Source organism: Prunus mume, linkage group LG6 (assembly GCF_029339155.1).
Source record: "Prunus mume cultivar Tortuosa linkage group LG6, ASM2933915v1, whole genome shotgun sequence".
NCBI lineage: Eukaryota > Viridiplantae > Streptophyta > Magnoliopsida > Rosales > Rosaceae > Prunus > Prunus mume.
This window is the reverse complement of record NC_142703.1, coordinates 3,902,223-3,917,812: the sequence shown is the minus strand read 5'-3', so window position 1 is coordinate 3,917,812 and position 15,590 is coordinate 3,902,223. Positions and strand designations below refer to the sequence as shown.

Here is a 15,590-nt window from a genome sequence, read left to right as displayed (position 1 = left end):
TTGATTTAATTGATGTGTCATATAATATGGACATGCCACATCATGTGATATAGAAATGTGGGATAAAAATGTGGTAAGTGTAGCATTATTGATTAAAAACATAACTGAGGCTTGTATGGATGCTAAAATATTCTCTCTTTTTTTGTTTATTTATACATATACTAAAATATTCAAAAATAACACATCCAATTCGACCCAAAAAAAAAAAAAATCAACACATCCAAGAGAGTGGCAAAAACAAACTCTAGCCGCACTCCCCGCTCCTTTTAACATCTTTTTCTACTCCACAACCATCTGTCTTCTCTTTCAATCCAATTTCTCTCTCAAAACGCTCCCTCAAAATTCTAACTTTCACTCAATTTAGTACTACATGTTTTTTAGTGGATTTTGCTGTTATCTACTCAAGTGATTTTGGTCATTTTCGTCAAATAAGGGCATCTATTTACTATCATGCGAAACTAAATTGTTAGATATTATAATTTCCTCATATCCGTCCAATATTTCACAATAATTGGTGGCATTGCTTCGAGTGGTGGTGGTAGTTTTCATTATTTAAGCTTGTGATTTATTTTAGAATTTTGGTTGTTTTGAGGCATGTGTCCTTTGCTTGAGATAAACCTTCGAACTTTGTAATTGTCATCTAATATTATTCAATAAGTCAGGACAAGTAAACGCAAACCACGAATTGTTGCAATTCAAATGAGTGGAGCTAACAAGTACCAAACCAAACCCCCTGGCACATCTAAAGGCAAAGTGAGGCTCAAGGCCCTCCTCCTTAGTAAATCATATGTTATTTACCATTTGTCACAGAATCACTTCATTTCCTAGTTAGCACTCACTATCTCCGTACGCATTAGAATGAAGACATTTAATAAAATACCAATTGGTAATGGACGGAGATTATCAATATCTTTCAACAAAAAATTACTACAAAGGAAAGTATTGGCATTGCGGTTCCAAAAAGGAGAATGTGATGGTTCCCTGTGATTTTCATTAAGGTCGGTTAGTGTTTTACATTAACTTTACAGCACTACAGCAACCAATTAGAAAGTGACTCGTTCAATCGACACAATGGGCCTGAGGCTGAGTTGCAACAAGTTAGATGGTTATGCAGCACCCAACCTCTCAAACCAACCGCAGCCTCCTTTGATCAAATGCCTTGGCCTAAGACTCCTCCAAACTCCTTGATTCAATTCAACCATGAAAATATTTGGACAAATTCAACGGTCTAATTGAATATTAATAAATACAATCTATAGGGAAATTAATACAAAGGTATTCATTGGTCAAACCCAGGGGTCAAAAAAGGACCAATCGAAGCTTCTAGTTGCTAATTCTAATTGCGTTTGCGGCTCAATAGGATTTTTGAAAGCTGAAAAGGAATTGAAAACTGTGGAAGTCTATTTTGGATCAATATTCAATAGCAGTTGCTAACACATCTATACGTGTTCTCAACATTTCTACATGGCAGCCTATGCAATTTCCAAGGTCTTGTGACATTTTCCAGATCAAAGCTCATACTCGTAGCTTATGGTTCATGATACTACATAGGAAAATCCTAAACTAGCCTTACCGACACACCCAATACGACAAAATAATAAATAACATGTACAGTACATATTGCACACATGCTACGACAGACCTAATAAATAAAGATCCACAAATTCACATGCGCTTTTGGGTGGGGAGGGTTTGGAATTTCAAAATATAGAAGTTGCTTTAAGCTCATCCTCCTGATCACTTCCTCCACCTGGAGAATGCGGCCGCTTGCTAAACAAAAAAGTATGGCCGCGCCTTGGCGCATTGAGTCCGATAGTGATAGTTGCATAACTCCCAAGTATTGTAGAAATGATATATAGAATAAAACTACGACCCAATTCCAAGTTCTGGCTAACTTCTACCCTTGATTTACTATATCAGCAGCAAAATGAGACCGTCACTCTGTATAAAGGCTGGTTAAAGAGCGACAACATGGCGCATGCGTACACAAATTGATAAACAAATTGGAAATAATTTACCACCCACCACTTCTACCTCTCCCGCGATGCCCTCCTCTCCCTCGGCCGCCTCTCCCTCCTCCTCTGCCTCCTCTACCTCCCCTGCCTCCTCTCCCTCGACTTCCAAATCCGTTACTATTTGGTTTTAGTCCCAATGATTGAACTCCCCTCCTCTTTCCACGCTGTGCTTCTCCATCCTCCTCGTCCTCTTTGTACTTGGCTGAGCTTCTAGCTCTAAAGGAAATCTCACGTGAACCTCCGGGTCCCAGCTTAACATCACTTGGGATAGCAGAAACCTGCCGATCATCTCTGAGAGCTGCTACCCTCTCACCCAATGGAAGTAATTCCTCCTTTGCAAATGACTCATGATTTAAGAATGCTTCTGCATGCCGCTCATCCTTCACTTCATACAATCTAACAGAATTTCAGGAAACAGATACTTAGTAACTCAGATTTTAGAGTTTTATCCTCCAACGGACATTTCAAGATTCGAATCAAAACTCCATACATAATAAATACACAGAATTACATTGCAATAGTTCACGGGAAAGAAAATAGACAAATCAGGTTTGGGTTAAAATCACCAAATCTAGCAAAAGTTGCTCATGTCTGACAGATCCAATTATTGATCAGAGTGAATTATGCACCTTCCTCGAGGGACCCAAATCCATTAAACTGAATGATGGTTCGCTCTTGTTAAAAAAAGAAAAAAATTATGCTAACCTTCTAAGATTTTATTCAAAATGCCCAGACATCACTTATGTTTTCAATATTCTATTTTCGGGAATTATACTGACCTCTCATAGAGAATACAATTTTCTTTGATACAGTTCTGTATCGTCCTATGTTCACATGTTTTGTCTTTTAGACTCCTCCATTCGTAACTGAACTCAAAATGTTTATCAGGCAAACCAATAATTTCAATCTTGTTGTCATAGACACTTTGGAAAACTTATACAGATCAACTGATATTTCTACCCCAAAAGCATGATTGAAACCCACTCTTGAAATGAAATGTCCCCCAATGCTAACGTGTATTGTGAAATATCCTTAGACGGGACAGGATAGTATAACTTCTAAACATAAGCGGGAGATCCCTGAACTTCCACGAAACTCAGGGACATGGATGCAATGTAACAAATAAATAAACAGGAGAACAAGTGTCTATGAAGGAACCAGAAATCTTCACCTTGGAGTTCGTCCTTTCTTTTTCATTTTTCTCTTTTCATGGCCAGGTTCATCCTCTGATGACAAAGATGATGCGGAGGCATCAGAATCACTTAAGTTCTGATCTTCATCCTCCATGGCAGGTTTGAAATGTTCCTCCACCAACGACGGTTGCTTCTTAGAAGGCATAGGGTGTAACGCCACATACTCTTGCGAGAGCTCATCAATTTGATAATCCTGAACACAAATTACAAAAACGAACACATTATAAAAAATTTAAAAAAATTGTTTAACAAAAAAAGAAAAGAAAAGAATATGTAGTACACGATTTGGCCCTGACTTCTCATTATTTGTATATTTATTTTCATTTTGTAGGAAATTGATAAGATGTTATAAACAGAAATGGAGCTAATACAGAAAATGATCCCGCAGTCCACTAAACTAAAACAGTGCAAGCAGCGGAAGCAGCGGAAGCCTGAAAAACAATGAGCTAACCAGCAAAACAACCAGCCAGCAAAGCAAGCCATAATGCAAGACAACCAAACACAAAGTCGTAAGAGGGCTGCTTCCTAATCCAAATTCAGAAGGAAGAAATATAGTCTCTCACTTCAAAAGACGAGGAAGCATAAAGTCAGTCCCACAATCAGGCCATAGTCCCATAGAAGTAGTCCACTGCATCCCCTTCTTTACTATTGAAAATTTAACTGTTCCTTCCCAACCGAAAAACCCAACACAATTCGTTTTAAACACTACAAAACCTTTGTGTTCTTCCCTCCACCAAAAGCGCAAAAACCTCTCCATGAATGGTCACAAGAAGAGGAACTACCCAGCTTAATCTAACTACCTAAAGAGCTTATTTAACAGTCTCAATGCATAGAACTTGGAAGGAAAAATTGTGATCAATACTTTGCTTGCGCCTTTACACATGTTGCACCAATAGCGAATAAGAGACAGATGCAAGCCCTTTTACCATTGTCGGGCTCACAAGTATTTTAGCCATCCATATCAGCTGTGGGGAACTAGACAAAATGCATTATGAGACAAAAAAGTCCTGACCAAAACTGGGGGAAATGGCATAATGAGGAATCTCTGACTCAAATATCCTCACAAAAAATGTGGTTGGTTGCCAATTGACCAGCAAGTCAGCCAATGCCTTTTTGCACAGTCCGCACTTGAGCAGTTGTACGCTTATATTATATTTGTTAAATATATCCCACAATAATTCAAGTGTCTGCATTAATGACTTGAGGTTTACTCGGCTTGTGAGGTAACAAAATGGCACACATCCACCACTGCCATTGAAAACATTGGAAGGGATGGGAAGAACACATGGCGAGGTACAAACAGAAATGAATCAGTCCACTGATGGGTGACCCATTCAACAACCAGAAAGGATGACAGGTTCCATCAATTCTTAACAGCTTCGAGACCCTTAGAATCTTCTTAAAAAACACAAGAACATGAAAGTCCTGGGAACAAGGATAGGTGTGGGATGGAGATGACAGGCCATAACCAGGAGAAGGAGACAGAGGGTAGGAAAGGGAGGCAAAGGAGGTGGAAGGGGGAGGGGAGGAGAGGGATGAAGAATTATTACGTTTATTTTTATTTTTTCGGACTCAAAATTTAAAGAAAAGTATGGTGAACTACGTGAACATATTTTTGGGTTAAATTGTCACCCTTCTCTTACAGGAGCCAAAGGTTCAGATTTTCATACCTTATTTTCAAACATATTTCCGAATCGCTCATCTTTGAGAATTTCACTACCAAGTGCCTTCTTTTTCTTTGATGGCTTCTTAGTCTCATTGCTATCAGCAACCTTAATTTCATTCTCTGCATCTTCATTATCAAGAATACTCTTTGCAAGAGTTCGATTGACCTTGGGCAATTTCCTCTTAATCTGCAGCAAACAAAAGTAAAACATACAAGGGATACAGGTATAATTGTTAAGTAGATAATCTGACATATACTACAAACTAAAGTCCATAGCGATATAATTCACTCTACAACCTACAATCTACTAAAGGAGATTTGAAAACCCCAAAATTTAACAGTTGAATCCTACTTATATTGCATTGAAATACAAAAGGGTCAGTTCTATGAAAAATTTAGAGCACCTCAGAGCAAAGGAGTATGCCCTATGTGTATCTTTAAAATTTTGTACATGAAAAAACTTAGGGATTAATTTGGATTAAAAAGTATTCAGAGACATCTTAGATGCTCCGGGGATAACTAGAGTTAACAATTAAAAGAGTTGTAATTTCAAATTTTCTGGAAACTGAACCAAAAATAAAACTGAAAAAGAGAGAGGATAAGGGTCAAAGGTTGCACTGGTTGAACAGTAAAGAGATAATAACTACATATATATATATATATATGGTGCATCGAGTATTTTTCATTAAGTGTGTTATAGAGTTGTGGATGTTAAGATCCAGTAAAAAAGAGAGAAGATATATTTATAATGTATTGGGTGAAAGTGGCAGAACTCAACTCACGCCTAGTCAAACGACTTTGAAGAGAATACCAAGTTTCCAACAATTATTCGAAAACCACCTCACCTCAAAATAAAGCAATATATACATATACGCATATGCAAATAATATGGAGAATTGAGGAAACTTGAACATGCAGGCTCACAATCCTCATGCACTTTATTGCAATTGCCCCGGTCATAAGAGAAAAATTTCTTACGAGCTGTACATAGTGACCAATGCAGAGTAATTGAACAAATAAATAAAAACTCCACATAAATACTAAATAATTGTAGATGAAAATAACTAACCGTAATTCGCTCTCCTGCAAGTTCTTTCTCCAGCATCTCTCGTTTCTGTTGTTCTCTGTATTCAGCATAATCAAAAGGCTCTGCCAAAGCTTTTGCCTGCCAGAATGTATATGCTATGAAATAAAGCAGTAAACTTACTTTGTATAATGACAAGAAGCAATAAAACAAATACCCGACTCGAGCATGGAAAACATTAGCTTTGACTATGACAATATGCATCTTTCACGACAGACAACTTAAAAAACACACCCAAGAACTCACTAAATCCTAAAGCAGCCAAAAACAAGCATTTCAAAAGAATAATTATCACCAACAAAAAAATTCCACAAAACAATACCAACAGATAAGAGTCATGAAGGGATGAGAGAAAAGTAATTATAAAATAAAGGTAAAAGCCTAATACAGATTATTATTCTCAGTTCCCTGAAACAAATCCAACTATTCTAATCTGTCTCATGTTTTCCAAATATGTCCCAAAATTTGCTTCACTCTAATGAAAGACAAAACGGGGGGGCAACATACAAAGTGGATGATACAGATTATTTTGCTTCCCATGCACCCTTCATAAAAATAATCATGCATACATAGGAAGGCAGCCTAACCTTTTTATACAACCGATAATCAATAAAAAACCCATGCATGTAAGCTCTGAGGAGATTGGTTCCGATGAGACCAGTCAACTTCAACCTCTCAATGTCTTCTTTTGTCAAAAATTTGAAATCATCATAGATGGTCGTCTGTCCACCCTCCTCTAGCTCTTCCTGTAGAATGAACTCAAATATTAGCACTATAACTGAAGACCCCACACGAGATGAAACTAAATCCATGTACAAAAGAAGTAAATAATATCTGAAAACCCACAGTAAGGTTTTGCAGGTACGAACACCAACTGGGTGCAGGTCCAAGTTCAGGAATAAAATAAGATGGAATCTGACTGCAGTCTAGAGCCAGCAACATCAATCCACTCCTAGGAAATGCACATATATCATTAATTGTTCCAGCAGTTGGCTCAATGCTGGTCATACCTTCACCCTGCAAAAAATGGAAAAATTATTCACTTATAAATACAGAATTCTAATATCCAATCATCAAAGATCCCAAAAAAAGGGACAAAAAAAAAGTCTTCTCAAATATAATGTCTTACTGTGTCAGGGTCCCATATTCTAACAATGTGATTATCAGTGGTCATTAACTTTGGCGCCTCAGAATTAAGAGTTTGATGCCACTTAATGTCTAATATCGGGCTGCCATACCTATAAACCAATGACAGTATTCTCAACAACCAGTAAGTTATAAAAGGAAAAACAGACTCCCTCATTGTGCTGAACCAGAAAAATCCGCATAATAAGTAAACTCACATGTAAGTTATAAGGAAGTAAACTCACATGTGATCCTTAACCTGTATAGGATGCGATGAACGCAAGTCATAGACGAGTACCTGCAAGGTCAATGACACGATGTAAATTGACAGAGCTACATTCTTTGAGAAATATTGGGCACTGCTCTGACATATTCTTGATAGAGGCTCTCTACGACAAGACTACAACTGAAGGTGAAAGAAGAGATGGTGCCTGCCAGCCTATATTGCATGGATACGAGTACAGGATTCACAATACAATATGATACGGTGATACGGCAGCTCTCGAAGAACTAGAATACGGATACAATTACAATTATACATGTAACATGTTAAATAACAGTAAATGACCATTATAACTCAGGAACACAAAACGAGACTCACTCCCAACAAAGATATCTACAAAAAGATTTGCAAGAGAAATTCCCTGTCGTTTCAATCTCCAAGCCCTTGAATCTGCTCTGTTTAGCCTTCACTCACAACATAATATTATTGACCAAAGAGATCCATATATCCTAGTGTTCATCCCTCTACCTTTTCTTCAGTTATAAGTTAGTGACACTATACCCCAAAATGGTTTTTTTTTTTATCACCACATCCTCCAACAAGGCATTCAGTAATCTCCACAAAAAGACCATAATCCTGTAATCCACTGCATAACCAAATTTACCATGTAAATCACCACCTACCTGATGTTTGATCCCAGTTATCTCTTATCTTGATTACCTTATTTTAATATCAGATATCTTACAAAACCTTTTTTCCACCTTCATTAATAACATTGTTTTTTTTTTTAGAAGAAACGAAATTTATTAAGCAGAAGAAACACATCCACAACCGAAGAACAAAAAACAAAACAGAAACAAACAAACAGCACCAACACCTCCCAAACTAACAGGGAGGAACAAAACAGAAAAACCACAAAACAACACACCTTCATTAATAACATTGTAGCCAAGGGAAAATCATCCCGCACCACGTTAAGACCATCTCTATTTGGATAAGAGACAATGCACTTTCTGAAAAATAGAACAATTTCCTATAATGCACTAAGGTGCAAGTAACAGTGGGGCCTAAATACGACAATTAAAATTCCCCCCTCGTAGACATAAAGAAGACAATTCACATGACTTCTTAATAAGAGAAAAGTCTATGCAAAATTCTTCATAATTTGACAAACAGTTTTGATTAGCTCCCAAGTTGGCTGGCACATCGGTTTTTCACTTCAAAGAGTACTTGTCACTCTTCCAGGAGCCACTAGATTAATTGAGCCTGTCAAGTATATCAAATTATAACCCTCTCTGTATTCGTCATGGAAAACAAGTGGCTGTCTCAAATATTTTTATGCTTGTTAAGTGTATAATCTATGCATGCAGTATGCATATACAGATACACGGTACCTATCAAGTGTATAATCTAAAAGAATTCTCTAAAATCGAAAATCAAAATTGACGAAAACTACAACAGATATTGCATGGTTGACAATGACAAATATGGTGCCTACTTCTGATAACACACATAACTAAAATGAGATCACAACTATATAAGCAAATATATATACATATATATACATATACACACACACACAAATTACAGGATACCTTCACTAGCGAAAAGAAAAATGACATCATACCTTCCCTGCACTGCTTCCAACAGCCATTAAAAAACCCGTTTTTTCATCAAACTCCAATGCAGTGACCTCCTGCAAATCCAGGAGGCAGCCCGATTAAGCAAAATTGTGTCTGATTAATAATTGAAGAGAAAAGATCATCATTCACAGGAATCCCGCATACAACTTTATTCCCCTGCCATTCATCTGTGGCTGAACAGATGAACCAGCCAGATCATTCAATCCACTTCCTTCTTTTATTTCCATTGTCAAAAAAGATAAGGAACAATTGAGACAATATAAAAAAGAAACACGAAAACTGATGCTAAGAAGGTCATAAGGCCCTCATTTCACTGTGCTTTTGTCAAACTACCACAACAACGCTTTGTGGTGAAACATTGATTATGTAGTCTAAAGCATCTGCTGTAATTTCTCTCGGATTTGAACTATTTTTGAATTTAATTTAAAATGGAGCAATGAAGTTGATGACACTGTCTTTTTGAAATTGTGATGAATAAAAAAAAGTCTGCTGTTTCCTGGGTGAAATAGAACAAAACTGAAAGAGAGACAAAACCAGTTCAAACTGATGGTCATTGGTCGGGATTGGTGAGTTTCTTTTCTTTTTTTTCAATACAACTCTACAGTTTCAAGTAAGTCAAAATCAACAAGGTTGGTTGGTCGGGGTGAATTTCTGCCCGAACTTGTCAAACCATACTACTTAAAATACCCATAGTTACCTCTTCCAAAAGCATAGGAAAAAAATTGGCATTTGTATCATGACCAAATTATCCAGACAACCACAATAGAAACATGCAAATCCTACAGGTGATCGAAAATAATTTCAACTTCAAAGGGTGATCGATTTGCAAATTACCTACATTGTGGCAACCAATTAGATAGACACATACATATCCTACAGGTGACCAACGTAGTATTTGAAAATAATTTGAACTTCAAAGGGTGATCGATTCGCAAATTAACTACATTGTGGCAACCAATTAGACTTCACCTGGTCTTCATTAATGAATATTTACTCAAAACAAATAGATCAAAGGACTGTTACCTGGTCAATGTCACCAGCAGGTGCAACAGCATTAATTCTACCAACCGAAGATTTTACCCTCAAGTCAAAACACTCCACAGCACCATCCTCACCACCACAAGCAACTAGACCATGAAGCTTGCTGAAATTTTAAAGGAAAAGCTTGATACGCTAAGATAATTAACCAAAATAACCATACATAAGAAAGTCCTACATATATCTGATAACTAAATAAGCCAAAGAACCTAACATAGTTATTTTTTAAAATTTTTTTTTTTAATAAAATAAAATAAAAAGATCAGCAAGCAACCTCCGAGAAACTACATTTAGTGCCGTTGATTGTGTGCTCAGGGAAGAGAGAAACCGCCCCTGCAAACAAGTCAAAATTATTATCAACATACCTATGAATTAAAGCAGATTAAAAAGAAAAGTCCAGTTAAGCAATAAAACCTGTTCCAGATTAATCCTATACAATTCTGGGGAAGAGGCAGCACAAAGCAAGTCACAAGACCAGCAATCATACACAATGTCCCTTCCCATTCTGCATACACAAGTTCAATAAACTCATTGAAGAAAGCATATCAAACTTATTCAAGCTAGAACCCATGCAGTATACAAGTATTAAACTAAATTACATATATTATACTATCTTTGATTATTTTTAAAATGATAAACATAATTTTAATTGTGAATAAATTATGAAGTTATATTATGAAGTAATAGAAATAAATTTCCAAAATGTAGGGATAAAAAGTTTAATTATTGAAAAAGAGGGCTCAAACAAAAGCAAGTAACTCTGGTAAATGCTAGATGTACTAAACTTTAGTTCTAAAGTAATGTAGTTGCTCAAGTATTCATTACTGTATTGGTGCCACATAGTTTTTAAAAACAATTTAATGAAACTCAACATGGGTAACATTAAAGAGAAAAAATAAGTATGATTTGATTAGAGAGAGAGGGTCACCAAATACTCAAGAAAAAAAATTCAGAAAAGAGACATAGAGCCCTCCATTTTATGTATTTATGTACGTACCTTTCCCCATTTCTAAGAAGTTGGTAGTTCTTTAATGGGTTGGTGATTCTATCAACTCATTCAATGATAGAGATGGTGCTAACATGACACCCAAAAAGGGAGAAGATTCTGAATTATTGAGGGCCCATTTTTAAATAATAAACGTGTGAAAACAACATCATTTCATATTTTTACTGATCCAATAAAGGCCACTGTCATTTTGTGGTGTATATGTTGAAGGATTCAAAAATACAATTACACACACAGGCAAGCACACACAAACTCCCCTTTAATATACATCCACACACACATGCATAAAGCTACTCATTCTGTATCTGTTTTTCCCTCTTGTTTTGTCTTTGTTTTTATAGGATTATGAATCCAAGACAACAGAAGGCATTAAGAAACAAAGCATTCCAACCTGGGAAAAACAAACAGAAAATAAGCTCTCCCAAAACTATGATGACACGAAAACCCAAAGAGATGGCCAAAAACAAATCCTCTCCAACAAATAAACTTCTCATCCTCAAATATCCTATCCAAACAGCCCAATAATACATAACAGCCAAAAGAAACAGAAATAGAAAAGAATAACCACAATGCACAATGAAACATAGAGTTCAAAGTTTATAAAGCAAACACATGGTTTAAACACTATTTCCATTCATGAGCCATTGACATAAACAAAGTATAAAGAGTAACCTTGGAATTCGCACACTGTAATGTTTTCCATATTTTGCATGTAGATAAACAGAGCGATCAGCACATAAAAACGCAAGCTTTGAATAATCATCAGCCAAAACCTGAATGAGTAATGAAAAGTTGAGTCAGTAATATTTTAAGTTCCATGAGAACATATTGAGAATACAGCATGACATTCGTACCATTAAGTAGCGAACATGAAACGATGATATCCAAATCATAATATTGGCATTTAACTTCTAAACAACCTACAAAACTTGAATGAGTATTCAAGTTTTGGACTTCGGAAGGAGAAAACAGTACCATTCAGAAGGAAACTATACATGACCAAGGGAGAAAAAATGGTGCACTTGTAAGATCAAATTGTTGGGTTTCAGCCCAAGCGGTGCTCTTCAGTTGCTTAATAAATAAAAAATCCAATTGCATTTTCTTTGCTATTTAATAAAAATAAAACTCTTGAAAGTTATTAACTATTAAACATTTTTTTGACTTCATTATATTCCTTAGAAATGCTCTCATCCATACTCTACAAGAATAACTAACTGAAATTGCAAGAGCTAAGATAAGTGAAAAAGAAAAAAGAAGCAATTGCAAGCAAGAATGTACATAAATAATTGTAACTGAAAATCCAAAAACATGAAAAATATTTAGAGAGGAGCCACTGCACCAATAAAATAACTGAAAAAATCGGCATATGCTGAACACAAATCAGCCACGGTCCATGAATAAATATTTCAAATATCATGTTACATCAGAAATGAGTGAAACTAAACTACCTCAAAATCAATTATCTCTGAATCCAAGTGCCTTTCAAACTTGAGTGAAAGTTCCCTCAGCTCATATACTTTGACTTGTGGTGGGTAAATACCTGAATTTCAATAGTAAAAATCACAATTGGTACAAGTTCAAATGTTTTACTCCAAACGCGTACACACGCAACACACAAATAGACATTTTATGTAGAATTCCCTTTTTATTGTGAACATAAAACACAACATAGAGTAAAGCTTAAAGGCACCTGCAGCAATTAGGAACTCCCCATCAGGAGTTGCCTTGATTTTAGTAGTTGCAGTTTCAAATCTCAAGTCCTGGATCAAGTCCACCCTTTGCATATAATCTGACAAACACACAATGAAGAAAGATCTCCCATTAGATGAAATTAATGCCAAAAAGTTTTGTGTCAGCTTGAGATGATTTTGAAAACATATTTCCATCTCTGACTAATTCTCAAATGATCATAGTCCATAGAAATTAATCATATGTTATGATCCCTTCCCTTTAAATAAGTTTGATTGGGAAAGTAGACTTCAGAACTCAAGCACATTTGTGTTAAACTTAAATTTATTTATTTTTTTTTTTTTTTTTGTGGAGTCCAAAACTCTGACATCATTGAGGGAATTAAACAAGAGAAATAAATGCCCAACGAAGGATTGTATTCCTCCCTCTACTACAGGTGAACATGGTTTGCTTCAGCAGATTTTCACTTTAAACCTACACTTCCAGAATTTTACACGAACACCGTCCAGGGTTTTAAAGTGGTTGCAAATTAAACCTTATTGAGAAATTGACGTGAAGTATGCAAACATAATCCCAGTCGTGCATAACCAATAATAATAGTTTATTTAATACATGATCTTTCTATAAGAATATTTAGCGGAGAGTCAATTCTCAATATAAAATTAGAATGTAAATGATTAAAACTGATGATTTTTAATTGTTCAACTTCAATCTATAAAGCACGTATAATATTACAAAGAAAAAATTAAAACAAGCATTATACTGCTCTATAGCATGCAATTTATCCTAACAGATTCCAACATAATGATTAGCACCCTAGAATGAGAAAAATCAAGGTATTGATATTCGTCTAGGTTTTCACTGAAAGTCCTCAAAATCTGCAATAAATGTACATGAAGTTCTCTAAACTCTGAAGTCGACAAAATCATAAACAGAATATATAAAAAAAAGGTATCTCCATTAAAACAAAATTAACTAACTGGAAAAAAAATCAAATCAGAAGAAGAAGTAGAGGGGTATACTTTGGTCTTTGCGAAGTGCTCGACGCTTCTTAGGGTCAAGCCAGGTGGCGAGAGAACGTTGCTGGGAAGCAACGCTGTACATCTTGACACCATTGATGGAGGTCGACTTGAGTTTGCCTCCATCGTATGCCATGGAGTCACTAACTCAAAGGTTAGAGAGAGAGAGAGAGAGAGAGAGAGAGAGAGAGCCGCGCCTGTTTGTCAGAGTTGGAAAGCTTAGGCATAAACATAAATAATAATAAAAATTAGATGCAAATAAAAACCATTTAAACAAATTTGCTTCTAATATATACATCGGGACTAACAAAGAAGAGAGAAGTTGTTTGGCAGTGGCGTCGGAATAGAAAGTTTTGAGAGCTCAGAGAGGAGGTTAGTGATTCCGGCGACGACTTGTTCTCTGGCTTCGTGGTGGTGGCGGAGGGGAAGAAAGAGAGGAAAGCAGAGGGAGGAGGGTGGCCTGTGCGACGGGGAAATGGGTTTAACTTAAACCTCGTCCAGTGATTAGATGTTGGAAGGTACATGCTATTTCATCCAGAAACTACTGGTATGGTGACGCGTGTAACTTTTATTACAAATGGTACTTAGGTTTTGGTTCAGAATAGTATCATTCACAAAAATAAACATATATAATCCCGGTTCAGTTTTCGGCCCCATTTTGACTTTTTTAGTCGATTAAGTTTTTATTTTACTAAACAAAGGTGGCTTCACGATGTTGAGGGTTTAAATTACAAAATAAAGACTAATAACATGTTTTATATGTTGCTTGTCATCTTAAAATATTAATCATATTTTGGAAAAATTGAAAATCCACAACAACAAATTAAATAAGGAATATAATTAATTGCAATCATTAAGTTTTACTAAAGATTTGGCAAAATCTGGGAATTAGGAGATTCCAGTTGACAAAAGTTTCTCTTCCAAAAGCATAAGCAAATATCATAACAAAATCATTTAGCCTTCAAAAAGGATGGAAGCAATTTCATAATATCAGAAAAATCAAAAGGGGAATTTAATAATTTGTCGATTGTTACAATGATTTTCCTGGTCACAGGTTGCACGTATAGCAAAGTGTAGAATTGGGCAAAAAACTTTGAAAAATTAGATAGAATCTTTAAGAAATGGTAACACAACATGGTATACAAACTTTATAGATGCAGAAATCATTTTGATGCAAAATTACCTCACTCTTTTGCACTCTTAAAAGAACCGGACCCCCAAATTTTTCATCTCCATTTATCTAATCCGTATATGAGTAGACAATATAGATCAAACTCTATTAGATGACCTATAGAGATATATATACTCATACATCAAATTGCTGTTATGCAATATGAAACAATGGTAGTACACATAAACACCCCGTTTGGTTCACGGAATGGATTTGATGGGAAATCATTTCCCATGTGATTTCCCAAGGAATGGGAAATGGTGGTTCCTTTCCCATGTTTGGTAATACCGGGAAAGTAACCCGGAAATATCACTTTATTTCCTTTCCCATATTTGTTTTGAGTAGGAATGGAAAACAAATTTTGTTTGGTTTTCCAATTGTACCCCTATTAAAAATATGAAAAATCTATTAATTTTATTAAACTTTCCAATTTAATTATTAAACATTACACCAATGTCCTATTGATGGTCCGAATATGCAAAATTTCAATTTCTGACCTTTGGTGTTGGATTAGTTCTTTCTTGTCACTAGTCAGTTCTGTGCTTTTTAAAATAAAAAAATGAATACAATTTGCTGGAATTGGGTGTATTCTTATCAAAAAGCAGTCCATATGCAAAACAGTTCATCTACATATGAATTTAAAAATATATATATTATACTTTAAAAAAGACTAATCAGCATACATAATAATAATAAATAAATAAAAAAGAATTGACTT

The 15,590-nt window shown here is 35.6% G+C and overlaps 1 protein-coding gene across 2 annotated transcripts; it reads right to left on the bottom strand.

The window, feature by feature from the left end:
* Nucleotides 1-1,379: 1,379 nt before the first annotated feature.
* Nucleotides 1,380-14,247, bottom strand: LOC103336470 (uncharacterized). Of its 2 annotated transcripts, none has more exons than XM_008239510.3 (17): nt 14,010-14,247; nt 13,705-13,898; nt 12,684-12,782; nt 12,442-12,533; nt 11,666-11,766; nt 10,402-10,492; nt 10,262-10,320; nt 9,973-10,093; nt 8,934-9,002; nt 7,329-7,381; nt 7,088-7,196; nt 6,805-6,975; nt 6,546-6,704; nt 5,944-6,039; nt 4,879-5,061; nt 3,187-3,401; nt 1,380-2,411 (listed from the first exon to the last, which is right to left on the bottom strand). In XM_008239510.3, the coding sequence occupies exons 2-17, from the start codon at nt 13,835-13,837 to the stop codon at nt 2,015-2,017; spliced, it is 2,148 nt and encodes a 715-aa protein (XP_008237732.2). In that variant the 5' UTR covers nt 13,838-13,898; nt 14,010-14,247; the 3' UTR covers nt 1,380-2,014. The 2 variants fall into 2 exon arrangements, with proteins under 2 accessions (XP_008237732.2, XP_088910761.1); XM_089054635.1 differs by having other exon boundaries at nt 13,998-14,246.
* Between the last annotated feature and the right edge of the window lie 1,343 nt (nt 14,248-15,590).